This window comes from Staurois parvus, unplaced genomic scaffold (assembly GCF_062004578.1).
Source record: "Staurois parvus isolate SC_StPar_1 unplaced genomic scaffold, SC_StPar_1.0 ptg000120l, whole genome shotgun sequence".
In the NCBI taxonomy this organism is placed as follows: Eukaryota; Metazoa; Chordata; class Amphibia; order Anura; family Ranidae; genus Staurois; species Staurois parvus.
Window position 1 is genome coordinate 7,168,932 of NW_028317916.1, and position 26,725 is coordinate 7,195,656.

The following is a 26,725-nucleotide window of genomic DNA, read 5'->3' on the forward strand; positions in this document are numbered from 1 at the left end:
GCGTGTGCAAGGTACCATGAATTCTCTTCAGTACCAGGAGATATTGGATGGAAACGTGATGCAGTCCGTCACACACCTGAGGCTTGGGAGACGTTGGACCTTTCAACAGGACAATGATCCCAAGCATACCTCCAAGTCCACTAGAGCATGGTTGCAGAGGAAAGGCTGGAACATTTTGGAGTGGCCATCGCAGTCACCAGACTTAAATCCGATTGAGAACCTCTGGTGGGACTTAAAGAAAGCAGTTGCAGTGCGCAAGCCTAAGAATGTGACTGAACTGGAGGCCTTTGCCCATGAAGAATGGGCGAAGATACCCGTAGATCGCTGCAAGACACTTGTGTCAAGCTATGCTTCACGTTTAAAAGCTGTTATAACTGTAAAAGGATGCTGTACTAAGTACTAAGATTGAATGTCACTTGGGGGTTGAATAAAACTGATAATGCTGTGAGCACAGAAAAGACATTTGTGGTTATTTCATTATAACTGTTATGTTATATTTGTCTGACCTACAAGTGCCTCTTTAATGTAAATGTAAGCAAGATGACTGAATGATCAAAAGCAATGTCAAACTGGCCAAAACACTCAATTTCAGTGGGGGTTGAATAATTTTGGACACAACTGTATGTAAAGATGTATATACTTACCTATTTTCAGCCTGCTCCAGTTCAGTCCTGTGAGCTCTCTTATGTCAGCCACTGGCAGCTGCAGGGGACAGGAGGGAGCACCAACAACTGCTAAGACATAGGAAGCCTATAGGTGAATGCTCCTGGAATACCCAGCTGCTGATGAAGCGGGCTTAAAATAGGTAGTTATATACATCTTTTTTACACAGGTTTGTCAGCATAGGTGTTAGGTGGGGAAAGGGGCATTTTTATGACTAGTTAGATCTGAGCTGGAATTTTACTTGAAATTGTACACAGGTAGACCTACTATAACTAGCTGTGTAACTTCTGCACATGGTTGCTGTCAAAGTTTATTTAGGTGTTTAAAAGCAAACGGTGAATGTGTGTGTAATCAAGAATTCTTTTTTACCTGGCCACATCATCAACAAAAGATTTTAATGGGCAATGCCTAATTATCAAACCATACTTTTCCATTAAATTTACATTTGCAATCAGTCACTGGGATCACACCACCATGTAATTTTGGTGCAGGACCTGTATGTTTAAGGTGTACTGATTTGCAGTACAGGATGAGGTGAGAAGCGCTACAAAAATTAAATGCTTGGGTGGAGGGAGTCAAGTGTTAAACTTTCCATTTAGGGGCTAGATTAAGTGTTAGGGTTAAAGTTAAATGCTTGTTAAATTTAAAGTGGTTGTAAGTGGTTGAAAGTCACATTACAAATTTACTGGTATCCCCTCAGGTTTACAGAGACAAACCACAGTGTGTGTGTTTTGTGAAAATGATAATGCTAAATACCCTTTCTCACACCACCGCTGTGCGGTCATCTGATCCCCCTCTGCTCTCCTTCCCTGATCAGAGAGCAGCGGAAGGGGCTGAGATTTACCTCTGATGTCAACCAGCAGAGGGAGACTACATGACTGCACAGCGTTATCATTTTCAAAAAACATACACTGTAGTTTAAAATACACTGTAGTTTATATCTTTATAAACCAGAGGGGATACCAGTCATTGTGTTAGATATTGCAGTGATATAGAGGGGAGGAGCGGGGAGGAGTTTGGCTCTCACACTGACTAGGAAATGACAGGCAAGGGCAGAGGGGGAGAGGAGGAAATGATCGAGATTGAGAACAGACAGTGGGATGACAGAGGCACGTAAACTGACCATGGTATCATGGATCACCAGCCATGATTACCATGATCAGCACACACAGGGGAACATCGGAAAAGGCAGGATCAACCAGGTATTTTACAGCATAGAATGGGACAAATTACACTGAAGAAGCACTATACTATTTATCATGCACTAAAGGAACAGGATTTTTTTTAGGTTTACAACCACTTTAAGTGTTTAGGGAGTGAAACATTAAGAGTTTAGATACAGGTTAATTATATACTGAAGGACAACTATTATGTGAGGTGCCTAAAGGTCCTAAGATGCAGGAAACTCCCTCAAAAAATCTTTTAGAGAAAAACAAATGCTTAACACTCCATAATACCTGAATTTACATTATTCACTCATCAATATAGGATAGAATTGTCCCATTTGTTACCATGTCTAGCAACTCCTCCACCAATTGCTTGGGGAAATTCAGAGTTAGGAGTTTTATACCCTCTAAAACCCTCGACTAAGTTCCACTAAATGCATATTATCCTTCTCATGTCAGTGAAGCACTCACACAGATAATAATGTTATGAATTTGGTGTGCTCTTCTGCTTTTAAATTTGGCAATTTTATCTGGCAACAATGGTGAAAGATGGGAATGCCCATTTAATCATGCATTGAAAAACAATTCATAGCGTCACCAATATTTGATCTTTTAAAAATAAATGCCTATTTATTTTTTAATTAACAAATTGGATTTTCATTTAAACATTTAAAAATGCATTGGGTTTACATGTATGCAATATAAATCTAAATATTTTCATGTTATGAGAAATATATGATATAGGAATACAGTACAAAAAGGGTCCAAAAACAACAGTGATGTTAATTGTTTCCAAAACTGATATAGAATAAAAGAAAAAATAATGGTGTCAACCCTTTAAAACTTGTGGTAACATGCTATATTCATGTGGTGACTAGACTAAACAAGCACACATGCTTACGCAGGTAGGATTCGAAACTTACTGTCAACTAGATAGAATCTTTACTCCCAAGATCATCGTTTGGAAATCCACACATTCTTTATATACATTGTATTCATTCACATATTTTAAATGTCATTGCTTCTAAGCACTAAATTTCATTCTTGAAATCAAAATACAAACACACCAAAGCTACAAAACTATATATATATATATATATATATATATATATGCTATTTTTGCCCATGTTAGGTTCTTTGGAGTGCTAGTTTTCCTTGAGTGCTGATATCATTTCTCGCTTAAGGATGTTGAATTTGTACTGCCCGACGCCCACGACACGTAGTTAAGGGCGCAATGCAGGTAGTTTTTTCAACCTTTAGCCCTGCTGCGGGCAAGCAGCAGGGCTCACCTGACAGGTGGAAGCATTCGATCAGAATCGAGTGTGAGGTCTCCTGGGCTCCGCTTGCCCATCTGCAGACCTGGTACCAGCTTACCGCCGTTGGCCAGAGGGGATGGAGGAGAGCGGACATGTCCGCTCTCTTCCCCTTCTTGTCCTGACCTGGAAGTGACTTTATGATGTCACTTTTGGGTCCCCATTGAGAGATTCCCAGCCATGGAGACTGGGAAAGAATGTAATGCGGTGCGATATGCTCTTTTAGACCCTGCATGTCTCAATAAAGAGAACCTGTCACCAAAAAATCATCACATAGGGGACTTTTTCCACTATGTGATGAAAAACAAAATGAAGTAAAAAAAGAAAAAATGGGTTTTTATTAACTGTAAAAAAAGAAAGTTACACTCAAGCACATAACATCCCCCCCCAAAAAAAATTGAGGCCCCCACCCCCACATATACGCACGTACAAACATAAAAGCACAAGCCAAAAACATTGATTGCGATACACATTACATATTGCCGCGCTTGCCAGGATGAGAGCAATAATTCTAGTACCAGACCTCCTCCGTAATGCTAAACTGATGACCTATAAGGAGCTTTAAAAGTGTTGCCTATAGAAAATATAAGGTATTGACGTTCGTCGCCATTTAACAAATGCACACAAAGTTAATTTGACATGTTGGATATCTATTTACTCGGTGCAACCTCATCTTTTATTTATAATTAAATAGAGTAATTGATTGCTTTTTTTGTGCCCTAAAATTAACTTACTTATATTTTTTACTGAAATTTTGCAGTTATATCATGCAATATAAAAAAACTGGACCTACCACTATTTTATTCTCTAGGGTCTCTGCTTTCAGAAAATATGTTTGGGGGTTTTATGTAATCTTCAGGCCTAAACTGATTTTTTAAACTTGTGCCAAAAACTCAAAAAACGGCTCTGGCATCAAAAAGGATAAGCACATTTAAGTCGCCATAAAGCCCATTTTGTTTTTAAAATCCCCAAACATTCCTAAAATCACCTTCGATTTAAATATGGTTTTGGTTAAAATGTATTTATTTTTTTTATCAGGACAAGTAGATTGTCATGAGGGTCAAGTACCGTAGATGGGGACACCAATTTAGTCCCTGGACAAGTAGTTTTTTCAAAAATACCCACACCCCTGCTCATTGATAATATATATTTAGCTATTTCTGACTTGACAAAATGAAATTTCATTGGTGCAAAAGACTCTTGTGAATGCTGTTGTGTTCTCGGGGGATTTTACTCCAATGTATGCTTTTTTCTTATTGTAATGTGAGAGTTAAGATTGTAACTCTTGTTGAATCTTGCAAACAGAAAAAAAATCTTAGCATAATTAAAAGGTGAACAGAAAAAAAACTTGGTTGAAATTTTAAAAGCCGTCAGCATATCTGAGCAATACAAGCTTTTCAATTGCTTTTCTACTTTTCTATGTCTTTTAAATGCTTTTCTATGGCAGGGACATTTTTCTTGATTAGTCACAGCTAATTAGTGTTCTGGCTTATACAACTAATCAGAAATGTCAGAGCTGTAAGGCTACATCTCCTTAATCCTTTGATAATAATTTAGCCTCCTGGGAGGGCCTCAAGCTGTGGTAAATAGTGCCTGACAATAAGGAAAAATTAGGTGGGCAGTAGACCATTAGGACAGAAAAATAAGAAGCACTACCAAAACCTGCTGAGCACCAACAGGCTACTAACTATCCTGCCAGATGAGGTGCCTGTTTAAGCCTGGATTGTTAATTAGCAGATTCTACCAGACCTGCCACACATGGCCAGGTGCATCATGCAAAGATGTGTATTTCTGGGATTGTGCCAAATGATAATTCTGTGCAGATATCACATTTCAAGGTTCTTATATAGAAATGTACATACTTCACTCTCTGTCTTACAAATGATCAAAGGACAGTGAATTTTGTGCAATATATTGACTTGTTGAAGCTCTTTTTAGGAATTAGGCATGCTCAGATTGGATTTCAGGGATCACAATTTGCAAACACTATGAAAAAATAGGCCTTTGACTGTCCCACCAACAATCACTCTACAAAACATCTTTCCATTTGACCTGTTCTTCTGGCATCATAATTTTATTAACAAGGAAAATAGATATGATCTCACTTAAATGCTAATTATGCTGAATGATAGGATCACCACTCTGAAAAATACCTATACCAGCTAAATGTTTTAAGTTCAAGGACATGTCCAATGCAAAAAGGAAACATACTCACTGCACAAAACAATATTTTTAATTTTGGTTACAGTAAGAAAGGGTTAGAATTTCTGATAGCTTTTGCCATTTTTGTACATATTGGGGAGATTTTACTTCACTTTCTGTCCCAAGGACCAAAACATGAAGGTGGAGACTCCCCTAGCAGAGATGCAAACAGTGCTAAATACTCAAGAGTAAAAAAAAAAATTCTTAATCTCTGTCTGTGCCACTCTTGGAGATATATTGATAATGTATTGTCTCAGTGACTGCAGTGGGTGTGAGGGGAAATCTCCCCTACAAAACAGAATTAAAGCCCAACTCTATCCCACTTTGTCACTTCCTGTTGTGTTACCAGGCTAGGTACTGAAGGCACAAAAGGCAATAAAAGCACTTTCATTAACAGAGCAGAGAAGGATTATAACCTTTGGCAATTTTTTTTGTGGGAGTTTTAAGTGCTTGGGAGTATCTTAAATTGTTTTTCCACAAGACTTCACTTTATTATATAGGAGACCTAAAGTCCCCTATGTGATAGCATTCTGTTGTGACAAGTTCTCTTTACCACTTAGACCAGGCCTATTCTGACATGTAAAAATCTGTATTCTTTTGCTAGAAATTTACTAAGAACCCCAAACATGATATATTTTTAAAACAGGGGCCCCAGAAAATAAAATGGTGAGTTTTGCAATTTCTTATGTCACACAGTATTTGTGCAGCAGTTTTTCAAATGAATTTTTACAAAACAAAAAAAAACTTTAATGAATTTTAATGCACAAAAACACAATATAATATCCAATTATTTGGTAAATTATAAAAGATGATGTTGCGCTGAGTAAATAGACACCTACAATATCACACTTTAAAACTGCACATGCTTGTGGAATGGAGCCAAACTACGGTACTTATAAATTTCCATAGGTGACACTTAAAAGCCTTTGCAGGTTACCAGTTTAGAGTTACACAGGATGTCTTCTGAACAAAAAACAAACAAGGGCGCACTCTCATCGTGCATTACCGTGGTACACCACATATTTATTGTGTAATCAAATAGATATATACTCACAAACCAAAGGAGAATAAAAGCAGAATAAACAGTCCGCAATGGCAGTCAATGCAATGCTGTGCCCTAATTAGGGATAAGCTGATGCATTTCTGGAGACGAACCCCCTTCCTCAGAGCTAAGGATGTCTTGTGCTAGAACAATTGCTCTTGCTCTGACATTTATGGTGATACCTCACATATGCGTGCGGGACTGAGGTGTGTGTTCGCCTTTGTGCATGAGCATGGTGGGGCTAGGGTGCTTTTTTAAAAATTATTATTTATTTTATTTGAAATTTCTTTTTTTGCTGTGTCTCTCTAATTTTTTTAATCACTTTATTGCTATCCAAAGGGATGAGCAACATCCCTTGTGATAGCATGGGCAGTGACAGGTCCTCTTTATGAAGAAATCTGTGGTCTATTAGACACCCGATCTGTCCTCTGCCCTTAAAAGCATCTGATCAAACCAAGATCCGTTTGGTCATATGTTTTTTACAAGAAAACCGGAAGAAAATACTCGTAACTTTCGGTTTCTTGCATCACAGAGACGGGGAAGATCTGGTCCCCGATTTCCTCTATGGTAAACTGGCTTCAGTCCTGGGCTCTCCGGTGGGCTGAGAGAGCCCAGAGAGGCACTGGATGGCGGGACTCCCTTCCGCTGCCTGTAAAAGCAATTCAGTGGCTATTTAGTTGCTAGTATCGCTTTAAAAAAAAGAAAATTGGCTGCTGAAAAAAAAAAAAAATATCGGGATGATGCCTGTCTATTAGACACTGATGTCTTGCCTACCTTCCACTGTGGTCAGGGAAAGTGACACCAAAACCAGTTCTAGCTAGCGGAGATCAGCGAATAAGTCTATACGTGGGATGGAAGAGCTGAGGACTATGGTTGGGGGCTGCCCTACCAGGGGTCCGTGGAAATGATCAGACCACTGTGTGAGAAAGAGGAGGGCATGTTCTTACAAGTATTCTGGGATTGCCTGTCTTTTTGGGATTTGCTGGGAGGCAGTACAGATCCATGGTAAGAAGCTCACAGACATTGACCTTGGGAACAGCCCCACAACCTTCTTACTGAACTACATGAGCAGGAGATGATACAAACATTTCCTTTTGTTTCACTTGATTAAGTTGGCCAGAGCATGTATCCCACTCAAATGGCAACAAACCTCACCCCCTTCTATAGGCCTGTGGTTCTTTAAAATTCAGGACTTGTACACCATGGAAAATCCCATTGACACCCATAACCTTAAAAGTGAGGAATTTAGAAAGACATGGTTTTACTGGGTAGACTTCAATTCCTCACAGGAATATGGTCCAACTGGACAAAGAGTCAACCTTGATTTAAAGCTCAAGAAGGACAAAGAGAATGTGGTTGCTGGGATAATAAATCAGCACAAAATACTTGAAGGAGGGAATTAGTTTAGGGAATAAACCTCAGGAAGGAAATGTGTTGGATTTATAGACATGTGAGGCTTTTCCCTCAATTTTTTCTTCATCTTTCATTCTATATTCACCTGCCATTTTACATTTATTTCATGAAATATATACACATATTTACTTGCAGCTTTTATGCTTGAACAAATATGGGTACTTCCCCTTTCTACAACTCATGAAATACTGGTATAACATATGTGAAGTCCCATATACATTTTTGGGATTCATTTCACTCTATGGATATTAGCTGTTTAGCAACCAGTAGATCTCGACCAGGTGACTGGTAGATCATGGTCAGGGCTTGCTGACCCGCCATCCCAGAACATCAGAGTGCAATGCAGAGGGACTACTTGTAAAGCTGGAGCTGTAGTAGGGAGCAAGAGCCACATAAGTTGATGTCTGCTCTGCAGTGCTGGCTCCTACGTCCTGTCATGGTTGGTACATGAAACATCTGCCAAGCATTACCCATTCAAGTAAATGAGGCAGCTCTGCAAATGCCCTGCAATCTTGTGCTGTAAACAAGGGGTTAAAGTAGGCAGCGTTGTGTTGCTTTCTAACCACCTGCTTTAACCACTTGGACCCTGTAGAAGCATGCAGTTGTGGGACACTTGCAGAGTAACCCCATTTACTTGAAGGGGCCTAGACTGACAGGCGGTAGCACCCACCAAAAGCAACAGGGGGTATAATTCCTGCTGAGGCATGTGTATACCTTTGGCTGTCACCTCAAGCAGCTAAAGAGGGTAGGGATTGAGGGCAGTAAAACTGTGACTCAACTGCAGGGTTTTACCACCCCCAACTTAACATGTGATCAAGCCCTAAGAGTGCCGCTGCCGGATGCAACTAAGGGCTCATTCACAACAGCAGCAGAAACAGCTGTTCCTCTGCAAAGTGATCCGAGTGTGTTTGACAGGAGGTGATATGTTGCCTCCTTACCACCTGATTTAAACCCATGATTGCTGTGACACAGTAGTAAGGCAATTAGAGGTTTAAATCAGGTGTGAGGAGGTGACACTGGCCGACACTGTGCCCGGTGATCTTTGATTCCTCCTATGTTGTTCAGGTAGTTCTCTACCTCTTTAAGGTTGCCTACCCCTGTTCTAAACTGAATATAAACACCAAGAAAGCATTTGGTCTTTTGCAATTTATATAAAACGCTTTCTTTTATGACTTTACTAGCACTCTGATGGTGTTCAGCCAACTTGCCTGCAGTTTCTTCACTAAACTCAACTCAATGTCTTCTCCCTTCTGCACAGAAGCAGAGAGTAGGCAGTATGGAGTGATGACACAATGGAGTTTATTTACTAAAACTGTAGAGTGAAAAATCTGGTGCTGCTCTACATAGAAACCAGTCAGCTTCCAGGTTTTATTGTCAAAGCTTAATTGAACAAGCTGAAGTTAGAAGCTGGTTGGCTACCATGCACAGCTGCACCAGATTCTGAGTGCACCAGTTTTAGTAAATCTACTCCAATGAGTCAGAACTGCAACATATGCTCTTTGTCATTCTAAAACCACAAAGAGACAAAAGAAAGAAAGCAGCTACTTTCCATTGAAGGTTGGTTATACTGGCCAGTATGAGGCTCATAAAAGACAGTCCTACATACTGCTTCTAGACTTCTCTGAGGCAATCTCATTCTGCTCACACAGGTGGAGGTCTGGCCCGCTAAAGAGGATTCAGACTGTCCAGAGTTAACCTCCTCTGGAAGACCAACACACAATAGTTCTCACATGAACATTATAAAGTCTTCTTTAGGTCCACATGCCCCACCAATTCCTCAGATTTCTGCTGTGCATCAGCCTTCCAGAAAATGTAAGTGCTACGACATCTGATCACCAAAAATCCCTACCTTATAACTTTAAATTGCCATTCTTTTACCAGAACTGCATATTTCAGCTTTTCATCTCATGTTGTCCAATATAAGTTTGAATCTGAGTGCTTACTACCGGTAAATGACCAGACTGATATTGTAAGACAAGATAATACATAAGGTTCAGAGCTATGCAAGAGAGCAAGGACCTCTCTATATGCAGCACTGTAAAACTCCTTTAGTATTGCTCTTACATTTAAATATATATATATATATATATATATATATATATATATATATATATATATATATCTCACATTCAAACACTATACGAAAAACAAAAGGCTAAGAAAAATGTACAAATCTAACCAGGTTAGACAATGAAACATTACATATTTTTGATAAATATCATATGGACTGTGAATATGCCACGCTAATAATAAACATTTAGTGACAATAAAAAATTACTTGTGACATTAAACAAACATTTTTTATACTGGTATTAATAATTCGGTAGTATGTGAAAATAAAGTGGAAAGTGCTCAATTCTTGATTGTGAATTCTGTATTTATCACCATTACATATTTTTGGTTCATAATGTTTTACTATAAAATACTTACATCAAATAACTTTTCTATATACATTTCCTCATTGATTTTTTCCCGTAAAATATCTTGATTTTGTCGCACAAACGTAATATAAGTGTCTGCAAGGTCCAGTCCAGGTTTCTGAAATTGAAGGTAACATATATTTTACATTCAGAACAAATAAGTGTTTATATAAAAAATATATAACATTCCAATTAAATTTGTGATCTTGTTCTGTGTACAGTAAAGTACATTCAAAGTCAAAACTTTTTTTTTCATTTAGGATAGTGTTTGGTATTGTTAAAATCCCCTTTAAATTTTCTTTGGCCGACTGTGGCCCATTTGGGGGATTTTCCTTTACTTCCTGTACTCAAACTCCCATTTCCAGGGGATGAGGTTACGCTGTAACTGGGTGTCCCCTGTGGGGGAGCAGTCACCGGAGTTCTGCAAATATCTTCACTCGAGGACTGGAAATGACGTGGTCATACAACCAGATCTGACATTGCAGTACTGGCAGAAGTAGCAAAATGGAGCTTCACTGAAGGGAAAACAGCCAAGAAGAGAAGAATTCCTGTACAGTGACTGGCGCATAGATATGTGCATGCTCAAAGCATAGCACATAGAAAGAAGCACAGGCGCATTGCTAATAAAGATGAGTATAGGCTCGTGCATGCATGAAAGAATGCACGCACACGAGTGCACGCACAGTTTCTGGCACCAGACAGGCTTTTTAAAGGAGGCTCTTACTCTCTGTCAGTGCTGACTGGTCTTCAGCTGTTTCCTTGTGTCCTGCTTGTATCCTGTGTGTTATCCGATACTTACCTGGCTTTCCATTGACCTGCTCTTGGATCCTGTTTATGCATCTACTCATCGGTTTCTGATCCTGGCTTACTCCTGACAACGTTCCTGTCTGATGTTTAGGTACCTCATTGCCTGCTTGCTGATTACCCCGACTATGCTTCTGGCTCCTGTTGAGCTCTACAGACCCGCTGAGTGCTTGCCCTGGCTATCATATCAGCTCCAGTTGTCAGTGTGTTACAGCCTCATGATTGTTAGAAGTTCTTGCACGCCACGCACCCAGATCTTGCAGTTTTGGTTTAGTGCTCCTTTAACCTCGGCTGGTCATTCTTGTTTCTCTTCTGTTCCTGACCGGATGCCCTGCCTGATGTACTGAGTTTACACCTTCAGCCACAAGTTCTGCAATCAAAATATGCAGTCACTCATGTTCCTCTTATCCCTCGGCACTATCTTTTTCACCTTCATGGGGGCCTGGGCTTGCAATACAAGAGTGGCCGACCTCGTCGTTTAAGACTTCTACGAGGTACGTGACACCCCTTCAGCTGAGCTCCATTTGGCTACTCCCACTAGTACTGTGCCGCCATGTCTGGTCAGACGAACGCAGAACTCCCGCATCTGCTGGAACTGTTCTGGATCACCTTCTCCACGGGGGACACCTATTTACAGTATTACCTCATCACCTGGGACCAGAAGTTTGAGTACATCCCTATGTACAGCTGGTGGGGCAAGGTCTCATGTAAGCAGTCATTCACTATGTTTCTGCACCAGTAACATTGCACAATTATGTTTGCTGCAGAAGATTTATACTTTGGCCTTTTAGGATGAATAAACATGGATTTTAACAGTTATTTTTTACTGCCTGGTCGACATCAAAGCTAAAGTTGTTGGATATGCACTATATGTCTGTGGAACATCCAGTAGTGTGTGCATTCTTTATTGGGTTTACATGGTGACGTTCGTTAAGTTCGTATAAACAAGTGAGCAGCATTCATGTTGGTTTATTCCATTTGTCAACATATGACTTTTTCACCTTAGCGCCTGGTTTTGAGTTGTGTGTTTTCTTCTGACTTTAAATGAAGAATGCTTTAATGGCTCCAAGAAAGTTGCTTAAACATTTTTAAAGCTTCATAAAACACCTACTATACATGCCACTCTTCAGACAAGAATTTACAAGCTAAAATCTATGTCAACTGGACCATATGTGCAGGACACATAAGGGCATCACACCTTAAAAAATGCCCTGACGTTTATAAAACACATGGAAAACTAAAAAGTCAATTGACCCCCACTACAGAATTGTTTAAAAAAAATAAGACCTATTTTCTGCCATGCACACATAGCTTAGCCATCAAGCAATCAAGAAATGATTGCTCTCCACATAAAGCAACAAAATTTCCTTATATAATAAATGCGGGGCTGAACGTTACAAATATAATGTTGTAATACAACAGTGTCCTTGGTAATGAAGATTCCACAAAATGTTTTTCCTCTCTGAAGTCATAGAGGAAGACATAGGAAATATTTTTTTAAAAAAATCCTAAGCATATGCACACTTGCCGTAAAGCCTAGGTCAAATGTGCTAAAGGACATTTATTAACCTTTGTGCATTCACAATAGGCCAGATCTGTATGAGTTAGTTGGCATTGTTAGAACCACATTTACTTGTTTATATTATTATTATTGAAATGTTTTTTCACAAAGATACAGAAAAATCATGAAGGTCATACAAGCAATAATGACACAAACAAATCTCTTTAAGTTTTCATTTTTTTCAAGATCTATAAGCCTCATGTTAACTCAGAACCTTTAAAGCAGTTAAGTCAGACTTACAATTTCTTTTGATTAAACGGTTTTATCCATATGAATGTAAAGTGTTTATTTTGTGATGTATTGAACTAACCTATACCTCTTTAACAATATAACACGCAAAAGCTGCCTTTATAGTAATCAATGAGCATCATTGTCAATGAACATCCACTGCTCTAAGACTGATCTTGAAAGATATCTGTAAGTAAACACGGAAATACACCTTACAGTATTAACAGCTTTATATCATATCTCTCACAATGATTATAGAATCACAATGACTACTGCAGTATACTGTACGTTTGGCAATTTAAGGATAAGTGCGGAATTTAAAAAAAAAAGTACATACTCACCTATGTGGCTACATTATTGTTCTGATGCTGTAGCTTTTCCCCGCTGGCTCTAAGCTCGAAAAACAAGTGATCACAGGACAGTTGATCGCTTAGTTCTCAGTCTTCACTGTCACTCACCAGCTTTCTGCTCTGCCCCACCACTAGAGTTCCGAGCTGTGTAGGGGGTGACTCAGGCTTGCTGAGAGGCTGAGCCAGCTACTGGTCTGCCATCTTGATGAATCCTGACATTAAAGTTGGGATTCTTGCAAAGTTTGGAGTGGCTCTGTGCTGTCAGCCAACAGCGGGCTTTAACCTGTTGTTGGCTGAATCTGGGTCGCAGGAGTGCACAATAAAAGCACTCCTGTGACCCAGAAGAGAAGTATGGCCAAACAAGCTTTGGCAATACTCTAGTTTAAATTACCCAATGATTTAAAATAAATAAATAAATACTGAATATCAGTAGCATCAGTTAAAGGGAAAATATTTGATAAAAATGCATACTAATAATCATGTATCCTGCTTATTTCATAGCAGCTGACATTTTAAGAAAAATTTTGGATGCTTTTTTAATGCTTATACACATCAACTGACCTGCTTTAACCAGTTGCCCTCCAGAGGATTTACCCCCTTTCCTGAACAGGCTATTTTTATGATGCGGTGCTGCATTACTTTAACTGACAATTGCTCAGTCATGCAACACTATACAAAATGAACTGTATGTCCTTTTTTCCCCACAAATAGAGCTTTATTTCAGTGGTATTTGATCACCTGTGTGGTTTTTATTATTTGCACTATAAAAGATACCCAATAAAAAAATTTTAAAAATCAAATTTCATCATCAATTTAGGCCAAAATGTATTCTGCTACGTTTTTGGTAAAAAAAATCCCAATACGTGTAAATTTATTGGTTTACGTGAAAGTTATAGCGTCTACAAATGGTGGTATAGATACTCAAATTTTTTTTATACTAGTAATGACGGCGATCAGCGACTTATAACGGGACTGTGATGGGCAATCTGACACTGGGTGGGAACTGACTGCTGATAAAAAACACTGACACTGTACTGACACTGAGCAAGAAGGGGTTAACTTTTGGGTGATCAAAGGGTTAACTGTGTGCGTTTTACTGTGTGTGCTGTTTTACTAGGGAGACATGCTGTTTTGAATCTCTCTGCTGTGCAGAGAGATACAAAATAGCATGTTCACACTGACAGGGGAGAGACCTGTGTTGTTTACACACAGGTCTCTCCCCTGTCAGATTTACACAGCGATCGCTGAGTGCCGACTGGGACTCTGTGATTGACATCCCTAGCAGCCAATAGCGGTGCGGGTGGGGCAGAGTATGCGCCCCCTACCCGGAAATACATATCACCTATATATGAAATTTTGCGCAGCCCTGCTGCCCTGTAGCAGTACTTCTATTATAGGGTGGCGGGCAAGTGGTTAAGCTGCTTTTGCATTTCTTATGACTGCTATAGAGAAAAACAGCTCTGGCACACAAATCTATTTACACAACCCTGTCACTGCCAGGGTTTCTAAGAATGGTCACTTTTGATTCGCAAAATTTAAATCTTTTGTTTAAAAAATTAAAATAAGCTACTTTGCTTGCATTTAATTGTGAATCACAAAGCAAATAAAAGAAATGTCAAATAATAAAAGGAATTTATATGCTAAACCTTTTGTTTCTAAATGATCTGCAGTTATTAGTTAGCTGTCTGTTAAAAAGTGTATATTTTACAAAAATCATTTTAAGATCATTTTAGACATTTTGAACAAAAAAAAAAAAAGGCACAGCAAAACAGTTACTACTCCAAGTTTCCAGTAATAATTTTACTAGGTTTTTTAAAAAATATAAATGCTGTTTTACAATGAAGATAAATAACATCTGTCACAGTATTTGTTAGTTCCAAAAAATATGTAGGTTTGCAAGCAAAAAATTAATAAATATAAAAATTGTAATAACTACTTTTACTTTGACTAAATCTGAAACTATGAACTTGGCTGCATTTGAATTAAATATTATCGGCTATCCTAAATTAAAACAGTTTGCTTTCCTAGAAATGTTAACATATGGTAAAATGCTAGCACACAAACATATTTACAAAAAAGACTGCTATTGGAAAATAGAATACATTAAAATACTGTATGCACTAAGAGCAATAGCAACAGCTGGTGTAAACGTGTCAATTACAATTACCTGACATGCAATTCTTTTATTTGCCAAAAAAAAATATTACTTTTATGTTAAAAGTATCTATAGTTACTTAATCCACTTGTTCATAAAGATATAGGAAAGCAAAATTATGCTATTTTGTATATCTTAACCCAAACATTTGTTTTCCAACTGTCTCTTTCTGGAGATGTTCTTTCACTTCCTGTTCTGTAGTTACAACAGGAAATGAGAAAAAAAATATTCTAAAGTGAGGTGAAATACCCTGTTAAGCCAGCTAGTTTGAATCCTGGCCAATTTGATTCAAACCACATATGGGCACGCTGAATGTACCCAAGTTGATCGGTCGATCAACTTGGGTATAACCAGCCTGCCAAATTTTTCTATGCGATTATCGCAAGCAGCTGTTATAGTTGCTAGCAATAATAGCTGTCTTCTCCCAGTGCAGACAGCTTCCCCTTCACCCCCTTCCCACTGGGAGGATACAATGGGGAGGGATTCCCCTGTCAACACTCTCTGTATTGATGGGGGAAAAGAGGTGGTTGCAGGAAAGAAATTTGCTTTGTGTATGTCCTGCCGTACCCTAGGTTCACATCTGTGTGGGTGGTGCTGCTGCGGATCCGCACGACAATCCGTGCAGTCGCACCACCCGAACAGAGAAATGCGGCCCTGTGTGCGGGTGTCATTAGTTCTAATGGAATGCGGCCCGCACTGGAAAATGCCACCGTACTGGGAAGCGAGGTTCCCGTGCGGGCTGCGTTTTCCTAAGAAGTGCTGGGCCCTTAGTAATGTAGGATCCTTTAATTGTTCAGTGGCAAAACTTTCTCTGTGTACTTCTAAGTCATCAAACACTAGAGGTTGCTATTCCACTTCTGAGGTTGTAGACTCCTCCCTAGGCCCTGTTTCCCCTGCTAATACTGACAAGGGAAACTCAGGTAAATCCTCACCCTCAGGAGGATTCCCTAGGAGAACCTTCAGGTTCTGAAGGACCATTTAGTGGGAAATCTGGGCCATTCCAGAGCTCCCATAATTTTGGGCAATCTCTCCCCACAATGGCGTCATGTGGTAGTTGGGGAACCAGACCCACCTGATGACACAGGTTACCCAGGCAGGTCTCAAAGGACACTGTCGCCACTGGATACTCTCGAGTGTCCCCATGAACACAAATGACTGCCAATTTTCTAGGGTGCAAGGTTTTTCCCATTACCAATTCAGTTTTTACCAAGGTAACCAGGCAACCTGAAACCAACAACACAACAAAATTTTTACCATCAATGCAAATTTTACATAAAGGTTTCTAATTTCCCTTTACAGTAGTGCAAGTAACAGTTGCAAAGAGGGACTGCTGTCTCTCTGTAAGAAAGTCACAGTGCATTAGTTCATCAGTATTTATGCAATCTGCTGCTACACATCCCTCTTCTCGACAGCGGTAACAAATTATCCTTCTGCTCACCTCCTGCGGGTTTGGCCTTCCAGACCGCTCTCGCCAGACATTAGAAACAGTCCCAAAAGTACCTTTAGTTCCCCCTTTTCCATTCTCTCCATTCCCATCTCTAGGTGCAATCTTACCCATAGCCAGGGATGGTCTGGTCTTGGGTTGGAAAGTCTGTGAGTCCTTGAGGGAAGACGTAAGATTTCTGGTTGCTAGGTACCTTTCCACAAGGTCCACAAGCTTTTCCGCTATTTCTGGATTTCCGTGACTCACCCATTTCTGCAAGGTAGTAGGGAGAGACCTCAGAAACTTGTCCATAACCACCCGTTCCACAATCTTTGGTCCAGACACTGTATCTGACTGCAAGCATTTCCTGGTCAAAGGAATAAGGTCATACATTTGGGATTGGGGTGGTTTTCCCAGTCAATAACTCCAGTAGTGTATCCGATGAGCCCGGACAGCCAGAGTTACGCTAAAATTTCCATTTTTAAATGATCATAGTTCTTGGCTTCCTCAGGCTCGAGGTCAAAATAAAGCCTTTTGAGACTCACCAGATAGTAGGGGGGCCACTAGTCCAGCCCACTGTTCTTTAGGCCAGCTTTCATTTTCAGCTTTCAAAAGTGGTCAGAAACATCTCAGGGTCATCATCTGTAGTCATCTTTGGCAACAGGTGACTCACACAGAAAGATGGTATAGCACTAGAATCACTCTCAGTCTGCTGCCTCTGCTGAACCTGTTTCATGATAGCTGCCATTTGCTGTTGGTGTATCTGTTCCTGCCGTTCCAACGATTCCCTATGGCGGGCCTCTGCCTGTTCCAGGGCTTGCTGCTGAGCTGCAGGGCTCTGTTGCAAAACTTGCTGCTGCACTGCAAGGCTCTGTTGCAAACTTGTATTTGTTTGCTGCTGATTTGCATTTGTCAAAGCAAGCTGTCTCAGTATCTCTTCCATGCTGGCCTTACTTTACCTGCCTGCATCCTCCACCATATGTGAATGGTTAGCCCAGTAACGGGTTGTGCTTGACCCCCTGGATGAGTCAGAGCACGGTGAAAGAGGCTCAGCACGACAGCCGGATCTTGGTGAAGAAAGTTGTAATTTTTGTGCTGTTTTGAATATATGCACCTTGTGTTCACCAGACTTGTAAATAAAGCACAAACAGAAAATAAAACCTTGCCACACTGGGCATCTAACTGCAAACACAGGATCCTATCTACCTGTCTGGATACAGCCTACTGCTGCTCAGACACAGGGGGATTTATTTACTAAAGCTGGAGAGTCCAAAATCAGACTCCCTTCTGCATAGAAACCAATCAGCTTCTAACCTCAGCTTGTTCAATGAAGCTTTGGCAATGAAACCTGGAAGCTGATTGGTTTCTATGCAGAAGGGAGTCTGATTTTGGACTCTCCAGCTTTAGTAAATAAACCCCAGGGTGTTCACACAGAGCATCTCCCAGTCCAAAAGCACACAGATTTACTCTCACCACAGTATGGTTTGGTTGTTCCCCAGTTTGTCCTGCACAGCAAACTGGTTCCAGGTTGGAGCATTCTCCCTAAGCAGCCTGGGAGTTTTATAGAGCCCAGAGCTCTTAACCTACTACAGCTGAGCTCATTATATCATCAGTGAGCAAAACAGGTTCGCTGCACAGCACAAAAGGAGAAACAGTCAGTGTAGAGCATGAACCTGGGACAAATATACACCCCATCCTGGACACATCCCTGTTGAAAAATACAACATATTAACATAATTACCATTTTTATAGAATAGAGGGACCCTGACAACACATTTTACATACAATATCTTTTAATGCAGTATACTGTAGTTAAATATTACTCCATCTAGATGTGTGTGTCTCTTTTGAGGGGTAAGTTCATGGATCTGAAAAAGTCTCTTTTTAACAAAATGAAGTAAATTTGGCAATACATGGTAATATTTTTTATAATGACATACAGTACATTGTAATATTTTAGATAACCACCATATAAGGAACAGGTTCATTAAAATGTTTTATGCTCTTTTTACTTAGAGAGCCCCTTTGAAACAGCCTAAAGTAATTAAGAAATCATGCTAGAACAATGTCACAACTTTACCAGTATCATGTACCATACTGAGTACCAGTGGAGTCATATACAGTACTTCTCAAACCTGCCTTATTCAAAATGATACATAGGTAAGGATTAAACTGTTTAGAAGTACTCTAGAAGAGCTTTTTTTTTTTTACCAGGGTGCCTCTATGTTCTTCAGGGGTACCTTACTAAAATTTAAAAAAAATTGCGCCAATTACCTAAAAATGACCAACAAGTGAATCAACCCAACCATTTTGTTACATACACACTTTTTGTTATATACACATAAAGCCATGAATTTTATTGTGCAGTATTAAAACCATGGGCACTGTGAGGGCCAGTCTTTGGCATCCTAACAACCGATGATGCAATTGGCTGATAAGGAGGATACTAGGCGCCTGAATCCCTGTTTGCCCCTCCCCTGCCTCTCTCAACCAGGACTGACCTATGTGTGTGGATGCTGCAATATGTAAAATTATTAGTTTCATTTTTTACATTTTAGATTTAAAGTATGCAAAATTATAAAGGGTGCTTTGACTGAAAAAAAGGTTTAGAAACATTGCTCTAGAAGACAATAATAAGATCTCATTATAACAGTCACACTTGTTAGACAATCTATGCAAAACCTGGTTGCTGCTGCTGTAAGAAGTAAAAGATGGTGATAACCACAAATACATGTATTCATTCAGTTGAGTGAGTTACACAAGATAAAGAAATGGGTCTTGGTACTGAAGACAACAGGAAGATTTTTCTGTCCACCATTCTTGAGAAGTTACAAGACTGTGGCCCATGGCTCAAGAAAATCAGGTAATCACATCTGCAGATTGAATAGCATAACTTAATACAATTAGTATATGGAAGAGTCCATGGTAATTGAAAAGAACACACATGAGAAATGCAGCTTGGTCTTAGTGGGATTTATGGAATTTAGAGTTTATCTTTCTCATGTGTATAGGTTTATAGATATGTGGTCATACACTATATTGCCAAAGGTATTGGGATGCCTGCCTTTACACGCACATGAACTTGAATGGCATCTCAGTCTTAGTCCGTAGGGTTCAATATTGAGTTGGCCCACCCTTTGCAGCTATAACAGCTTCAACTCTTCTGGGAAGGTTGTCCACAAGGTTTAAGAGTGTGTCTTTGGGAATATTTGACCATTCTTCCAGAAGCACATTTGTGAGGTCAGGCACTGATGTCGGACGAGAAGGCCTGGCTCGCAGTCTCCGGTGTAATTCATCCCAAAGGTGTCCTTTCAGGTTTAGGTCAGGACTCTGTGCAGGCCAGTCAAGTTCCTCCACCCCAAACTCGCTCATCCATGTCTTTATGGACCTTGTTTTGTGCACTGGTGCGCAGTCATGTTGGAACAGGAAGGGGCCATCCCCAAACTGTTGCCACAAAGTTGGGAGCATGAAATTGTCCAAAATGTCTTGGTATGCGGATGCCTTAAGAATTCCCTTCACTGAAACTAAGGGGCCAAGCCCAACCCCTGAAAAACAACCCCACACCATAATCCCCCCTCCCAACTTTACACTTGGCACAAAGCAGTCAGGCAAGTACCGTTCTCCTGGCAACCGCCAAACCCAGACATGTCCATTGGATTGCCAGACAGAGAAGTGTGATTCGACACGCCAGAGAACACATCTCCACTGCTCTAGAGTACAGTGGCAGGGTGCTTTACACCACTGCATCTGATGCTTTACATTGTACTTGGTGATGTAAGGCTTGGATGCAGCTGCTCGGCCATGGAAACCCATTTCATGAAGCTCTCTACACGTTGTTGTGCTCATCTGAAGGTCACACTAAGTTTGGAGGGCTTTAGCTATTGACTCTGCAGACAGTTGGTGACTTCTGCGTATTGTGTGCTTCAGCATGTGCTGACCCTGTGTTGTCATTTTACATGGCCTACCACTTCGTGGCTGAGCTGCTGTTGCTTCCACTTTGTTATAATACCACTAACAGTTGACCGTGGAATATTTAGTAGTAAGGAAATTTCATGGATGGACCTATTGCACAGGTGACAACCTATCACGGTACCACACTTGAATTCACTGAGCTTCTGAGCGTGACCCATTCTTTCCCAAATGTTTGTGGAAGCATTTTATACACCTGTGACCATGGAGGGGATTGGAACGCCTGAATCCAGTGATTTGGAGGGGTGTCCCAATACATTTGGCAATATAATATATGTTTGGTTGTGGAGTATACTGATGATTTTCTGAGTGTTTAGTGGGAGCTACTGGCTTTATATGTGCTCATCTCAACCCTCCCTCTTCATTTTTCTTTGCACTCCCCAAATTCTGTTTCGCATGCCACTTGATGAATTTCTTAGGTTGCTAATTGCTGGCAAGATTTCTTTGCGCTGCTTGAGCGGTCGGACATGTCAGCTTGCATGTGGATAAATAGATCATCAATATTGTGGGGCAGGATCTCAATATTAATTAACTAAAAATGTGTTGTGCTGAATAGCAACAGCCACAGTGCAAAAATATACAACAAAATGCATAATGACACAACAAAAAAAAACTAATAGTGAAAGGTAAAGTTAACGGTGTCAAAAAACAGTCCCATCCAAGGATGTGCAAGAAACTAGACGCACCTCTTTCCGAAATTTTATATATGTAGTGCCACCGACAGCCAATTTGCACCCAGAGTGGTAATAGAGTACACGCTTACCAACTTACCATGACCCCCTTAGACAAAGTGTTACTAAACCCAGGACCCTGCATCCACTATATCTGGTCTCCCACAGTACACAGAACATGGAAATGCTATTATTTTAGTAAATATAAACTGCTAAATACCTTTTCTCATCTGAAGTTAGAGCAGTCTTGTGGATTCTATCAGTGTCCAGCCCAGAACTAGCTAAAACTTGTAGGAGGAGTTTTCTTTCTGCTCTAGGAGGATGCAAAACCTCTGTCCGACCAGTGGTGATTGACCCTGTGCTGATCACATGCACTCTCCCCCCAAAAAAACAAAACCTCTCCAGCAATACACACCAAACTGCGCATGTGCAAAATGCCTATAGTCTGTCTTATCAGGAGATAAGCGGTGGTCACGTGAAAAAGTGGAGGAACAGGGAAGAAAGGATCAAACGGCCTTTTTACACAATGCAGAGGATTAACCCCTTAGGTTCCACAGTAAGTATAACAAGCATGCTTTACTGCATATAAAGGCTGATTTTACTGTTGTGGGTTTAGTATCATTTTAATAGTGGTCATAAAGCGCTTATGCAATCTCTCAGATCATCTGGGTCACCTTTCAAGCCACCTCAGTATCACCCACGAATATCATCAATAAGGTAGGCATAAGCAGATTTCTCACATTAAAATTCATGTAAGCCTTTCCATAGTGTAAAACCTCTAATTTATTTAAACAAAAAAATGCTCACATAGGTTAAAAAAAATGCGCATGTACATATAATCACCAGTCCGGCATCGGCATCTACTTCCTAGAACGCAATGGAACTCGATATTAGCAGATTGCTGGTCACCTGTTGATGGTTTAGTTTTGCTAAGGTCATCAGCATTTTGTGACGTTGCTACATTAATGCAACTGTAAATATGACTGTGATGTAAACTTGATCTCTTACAGGGAGTCTCATTGTCAGAGTGGGTATGTCCTTTGAGTTTCTGTATCATGAGTTTTGAAGATGAGGTCTTGAATTAACTCAATAATAGTTTTACAAGTGCACACATTAGTTAAACTCTGTTTCTTACTGGAGATTAGCACTTATAATGACTTGAGCTAGGCTGGTCTTTTGAGCATAAAGATTGTTGCAAAGATCTTGTGTGCTATTCTTGTATCTTCTGAACTGTTGGGATGTCTCTTCCCAGTAGATGCATGATTTTAGCATTATCATCCAATGGTGGTATGCAGACTTGTCTTGAAACTTAAAGTCATACCAAGGAAACATTTTCACAAGACATACTTTAGCACTGTTTTTTCTGAAAGTTCTTTATGACATAGCACACCATATTTAGCAATAGCCATTGGAGGTAACTGCTCATGGCTGTCCCTGCCATGATCTGATTTGTGTGTAAGATACAGTGGTAGTAGAGTCTCATTTAAAGGGGCATCAGTGTAAGGCCAATAGGAACATGTTGCTGTCACATTCTGAGGACACAATTGTAGCCTTGCAGTCTCTGGCAAAGTTTGCTGCTGATGTGCCACATCTGAAGGATATGTCTGCGTTGCTTTGGGTTTTCCCTTGATTGCAAAACAAATGGAAAGGATTTCCCTTGAATGCACAGCACGTTCTGAGAGGATGTGGTTTGATACAAATGAGACAGTATGTGTTTGGGGTCTTTACACTTTCTTTGCAGCTTGCTGCTGGTAGTATGTGTAACTCCCATCTTACTAACGACAATATTTCTGGAGTCTCTGTGTTTAGTGGCTAGATTTCCTTTTATTATAGTTAGAGGCTAGGAATGCTGAAGTCAATATTTGAGAAACTTGGATCATTCATAGCTCTGGCTTTGATGAACTAAAAAACAGGTTGGTGGAAAGGAAACTTGGTGTTGCCCATTTTTATTGATTATAAGGCAATTTTGCTATGACTGGGTTTACACCATATACAGTGTCTAGGAAGCTAGGACATTGAAGATGTGGGTCTTCCTTGGTGATTTCAAGCTTGATCGCTTAGTTCCTTTGGTTGTCTCTGTTGGACAATCTAGGAATGTCCTGCAATCCTTTGAATAGGGTAATTTTGATCATTTTCAGGGCTGCTGTAAATTTGCTTTAGTCTCTCCCATGCAATATCAAGGCCCTTGTCTCGTTCATGGAAGTGAACAGTTTTTAGTTTCTAAACAGTATGACTATTGCGGACAACCAATACGATTAACAAATCAAGTTGTTGAAAAAGTTGGATGCTAAGGCCCTGGACTACTAGTAGAGTAGAAAAAGTCCTGGTGTCAGTGGCAGGAAACAATGCCTCATGACTGGTGGCAGTGGGAGGAACAGTGTCACACTATTGGTATCAGTGGGAGGAATAGTGCCCTATCACTGGTGTCAGTGGAAGGAATAGTGCCCCATCATTGGTGGCAGTTGAAGGAACAGTACCCCATCATTGGTGGCAGTTGAAGGAACAGTACCCCATCATTGGTGGCAGTTGAAGGAACAGTGCCCCATCATTGGTGGCAGTTGGAGGAACAGTGCCCCATCATTGGAGTCAGTGGTAGGAATAGTGCCCCATCATTGGTGGCAGTGGGAGGAATAGTGCCCCATCATTGGTGGCAGTGGGAGGAATAGTGCCCCATCACTGGTGACAGTGGGAGGAATATTGCCCCATCATTGGTGGCAGTGGGAGGAATAGTGCCCCATCATTGGTGGCAGTGGGAGGAATAGTGCCCCATCACTGGTGACAGTGGGAGGAATAGTGCCCCATCATTGGTGGCAGTGGGAGGAATAGTGCCCCACCATTGGTGGCAGTGGGAGGAATAGTGTTCCATCATTGGAGTCAATGGTAGCAATAGTGCCCCATTGTTGGTGTCAGTGGGAGGAATAGCACCCCATCATTAGTGTCAGTGGGAGGAATAGCGCCCCATCATTGGTGTCAGTGGCACGAATAGTGCCCCCTCAGTGTCAGTGGGAGGAATAGTGCCCCCTCAGTGTCAGTGGCAGGAACTATGCCCCACTGTTGATGACAGTGAGGGAATAATGCCCAAAGGGTTGGATAAAATGAAGCAAAGGGCCACATCCGGCCCTCAGGCCACAGTTTGGAGACCACTGCTCTAGGCTATCATCAATTTGTATAGTGCTAAGCAAGTCATGCACTTTGCAAAGACTTGCGCATCTGTTCTTTTGGGTTATGTTTGGGCAGGTACTCCTTCAATGTTGCTAATGGGGATGGTACCCAATACCTGTAGTTTAAGTGCTGAAAAGAATGGAGTAGCAGATTGGTTCAGTCCTGGTGAAGGCTTGTGGTGATGGCTTTGAGAGCTGTGTAACTGATTTCAGTGGGACGTGAGGTGATTTGGTGAGCTGGACTTAGGAGAGTCTACAATGGCACAGAAGATGCTGCAGAGAGAATTAGTAACTTTGGAAGTTTTGAAGTGCCAGGGTAACCTGTATGATCTATCGCTGAAGCTTCTCCTATTGAGGAGTGTATTGTGGGTTGATGTATAGAATCCTTTGCAATTGTTTTTAATCATTGTTCTGCTTACGATACATTGCAATACCAATCTTGAGGGGTCATCAGAGGTTGTCAAGACTACTACTTTCTCTGTGGCTTGTTTAAAAACTCTGAGGTTAGCTGCTGCTTCCATTCTTTTCTTACAGAGGGATCTTAGTTGGGCTTCTGCCTGCGCTCGTGCCTGGGAAGCCTGAGCTTTAATGACCACTTCTCTCTCAACACAATAGACACTCGCTTTTGCTGCATCTACAGAGATCTGGTAAGCTAGGTGACTTCCCCCCCTCATACTAAAAGGAAGTGTATAAAAAAAGAGCTAAAATGCATGTATTGGAAAAACTTTTTTTGTATAGCATATAATAGTGTATGTGTGAGAACCGCTGTTGTTTGCTGTATGTCTCCCTGTGGGTAGGCTAACCCTCCTTTATTGTCCTGAAACTACTATCTGTCAAACAGAAATTCAAAGTTATACAAAGAAACAAAGATAAAATTTGGCTTTACATATACTTAAAAGAGTAACTCCACTTTTTGTTGTAAAACAAAAACAAAAAAAAAAACAATCCTCTGGGTGACCAATGTGCAATGAAAAGATTTTAACAAACTTGCTGCAGATTACTACCTTTTTGATCTGAAGAAATTTGCAGGGCCTGAACCCCTTTAACACCTTCCCGCCCGGTCTATAGCAGATTGACGGCCGGGTGGGACACTCGCCGTTGTGACTGGGCGTCATATGACATCCTGTCAAAATGAGCAGCGCTGTCCACAGGACACAGCCGATGACATATCACTACACCGGCCCGTTGCCAGTGTCATGTGACCGCTGTGACCAATCACAGCAGATCACATGTCGATTATATACAATGGATGGCTACCTGTCATGCCATCCATTGTATACAATTGTGTTGTTAGCTGTGACTGGTCAAGGCAGTCACATGATACAGACCAATCACAGCCCATCTGTATCATGTGATGAGCTTTGCCCAATCACAGCTAATCACAACAAAAGACTAAATTAATCAGTTTCATTCAGTAACAATGATTGCAAATATCAATGAAATACATTGGTATTAGCAATCATAATGTATTAAAAAGAAAAAAAATCCTGATCGCTTTCCCAGAGTAGTTCAATGTTACTATGGTAACATTGTATTGCTTTGGTCACAGTGTGCTGAAAAATAAAATAGTAAAAAAATTAAAAAATTTAATAAAAAAAAAAAAAGTAATAGAAACATTTGAAAAAAAATACAAATTCAATTATTATTATTTTCTCCAAAGAAATGTAGCAGAATACATTTTGACCTAAACTTATGAAGAACTTTTATTTATTTGGAAAATTTTAAACGAAGAAAATTTTTTTTTGTAGCAAAAAATAAAAAACTCCGTGGTGATTAAATACCACCAAAAGAAAGCTCTATTTGTGTGAAAATGATAATTTCATATGGGTAGAGTGTTGCATGACTGCGCAATTGTCATTCAAAGTGCGACAGCAGTGAAAGCTGAAAATTGGCCTGTGCAGGAAGTATTGAAAAGATTAAATGTGATTAACCCTAAAATCTGACTTATATCTTAGTGTAGACTTCTGGGAAAATTGGTGAGCCACTTTCACAAGCAGGAAATTACATTTCTGGGGGTGTAACATACATCAATGGTGTACAGAATGCCTCCAGGTTACCATATCGTACTGAATTTTCCAGCACTGCAGCTTGTAAAGGAAAGCCTTTGCGACTGTCGGCTTCCAGTTTTCAATGAACTACCACGGCACACCACAGCACTGTGGTAGTTCATTCCTGTCAGTAAGT

General features: G+C 40.3%; 1 protein-coding gene across 6 annotated transcripts in view; it reads right to left on the minus strand.

Annotated features, from left to right (window-relative positions):
* The window catches only part of CADPS2 (calcium dependent secretion activator 2), a 694,049-nt gene that overhangs the window by 45,322 nt on the left and 622,002 nt on the right, over positions 1 to 26,725 (minus strand). For all 6 annotated transcript variants that reach the window (XM_089672135.1, XM_089672134.1, XM_089672133.1 and 3 more), the window contains one exon: positions 10,230 to 10,337. In XM_089672135.1, the coding sequence (XP_089528261.1) occupies positions 10,230 to 10,337 (108 nt within the window). The remainder of the gene's footprint in view (positions 1 to 10,229; positions 10,338 to 26,725) is intronic.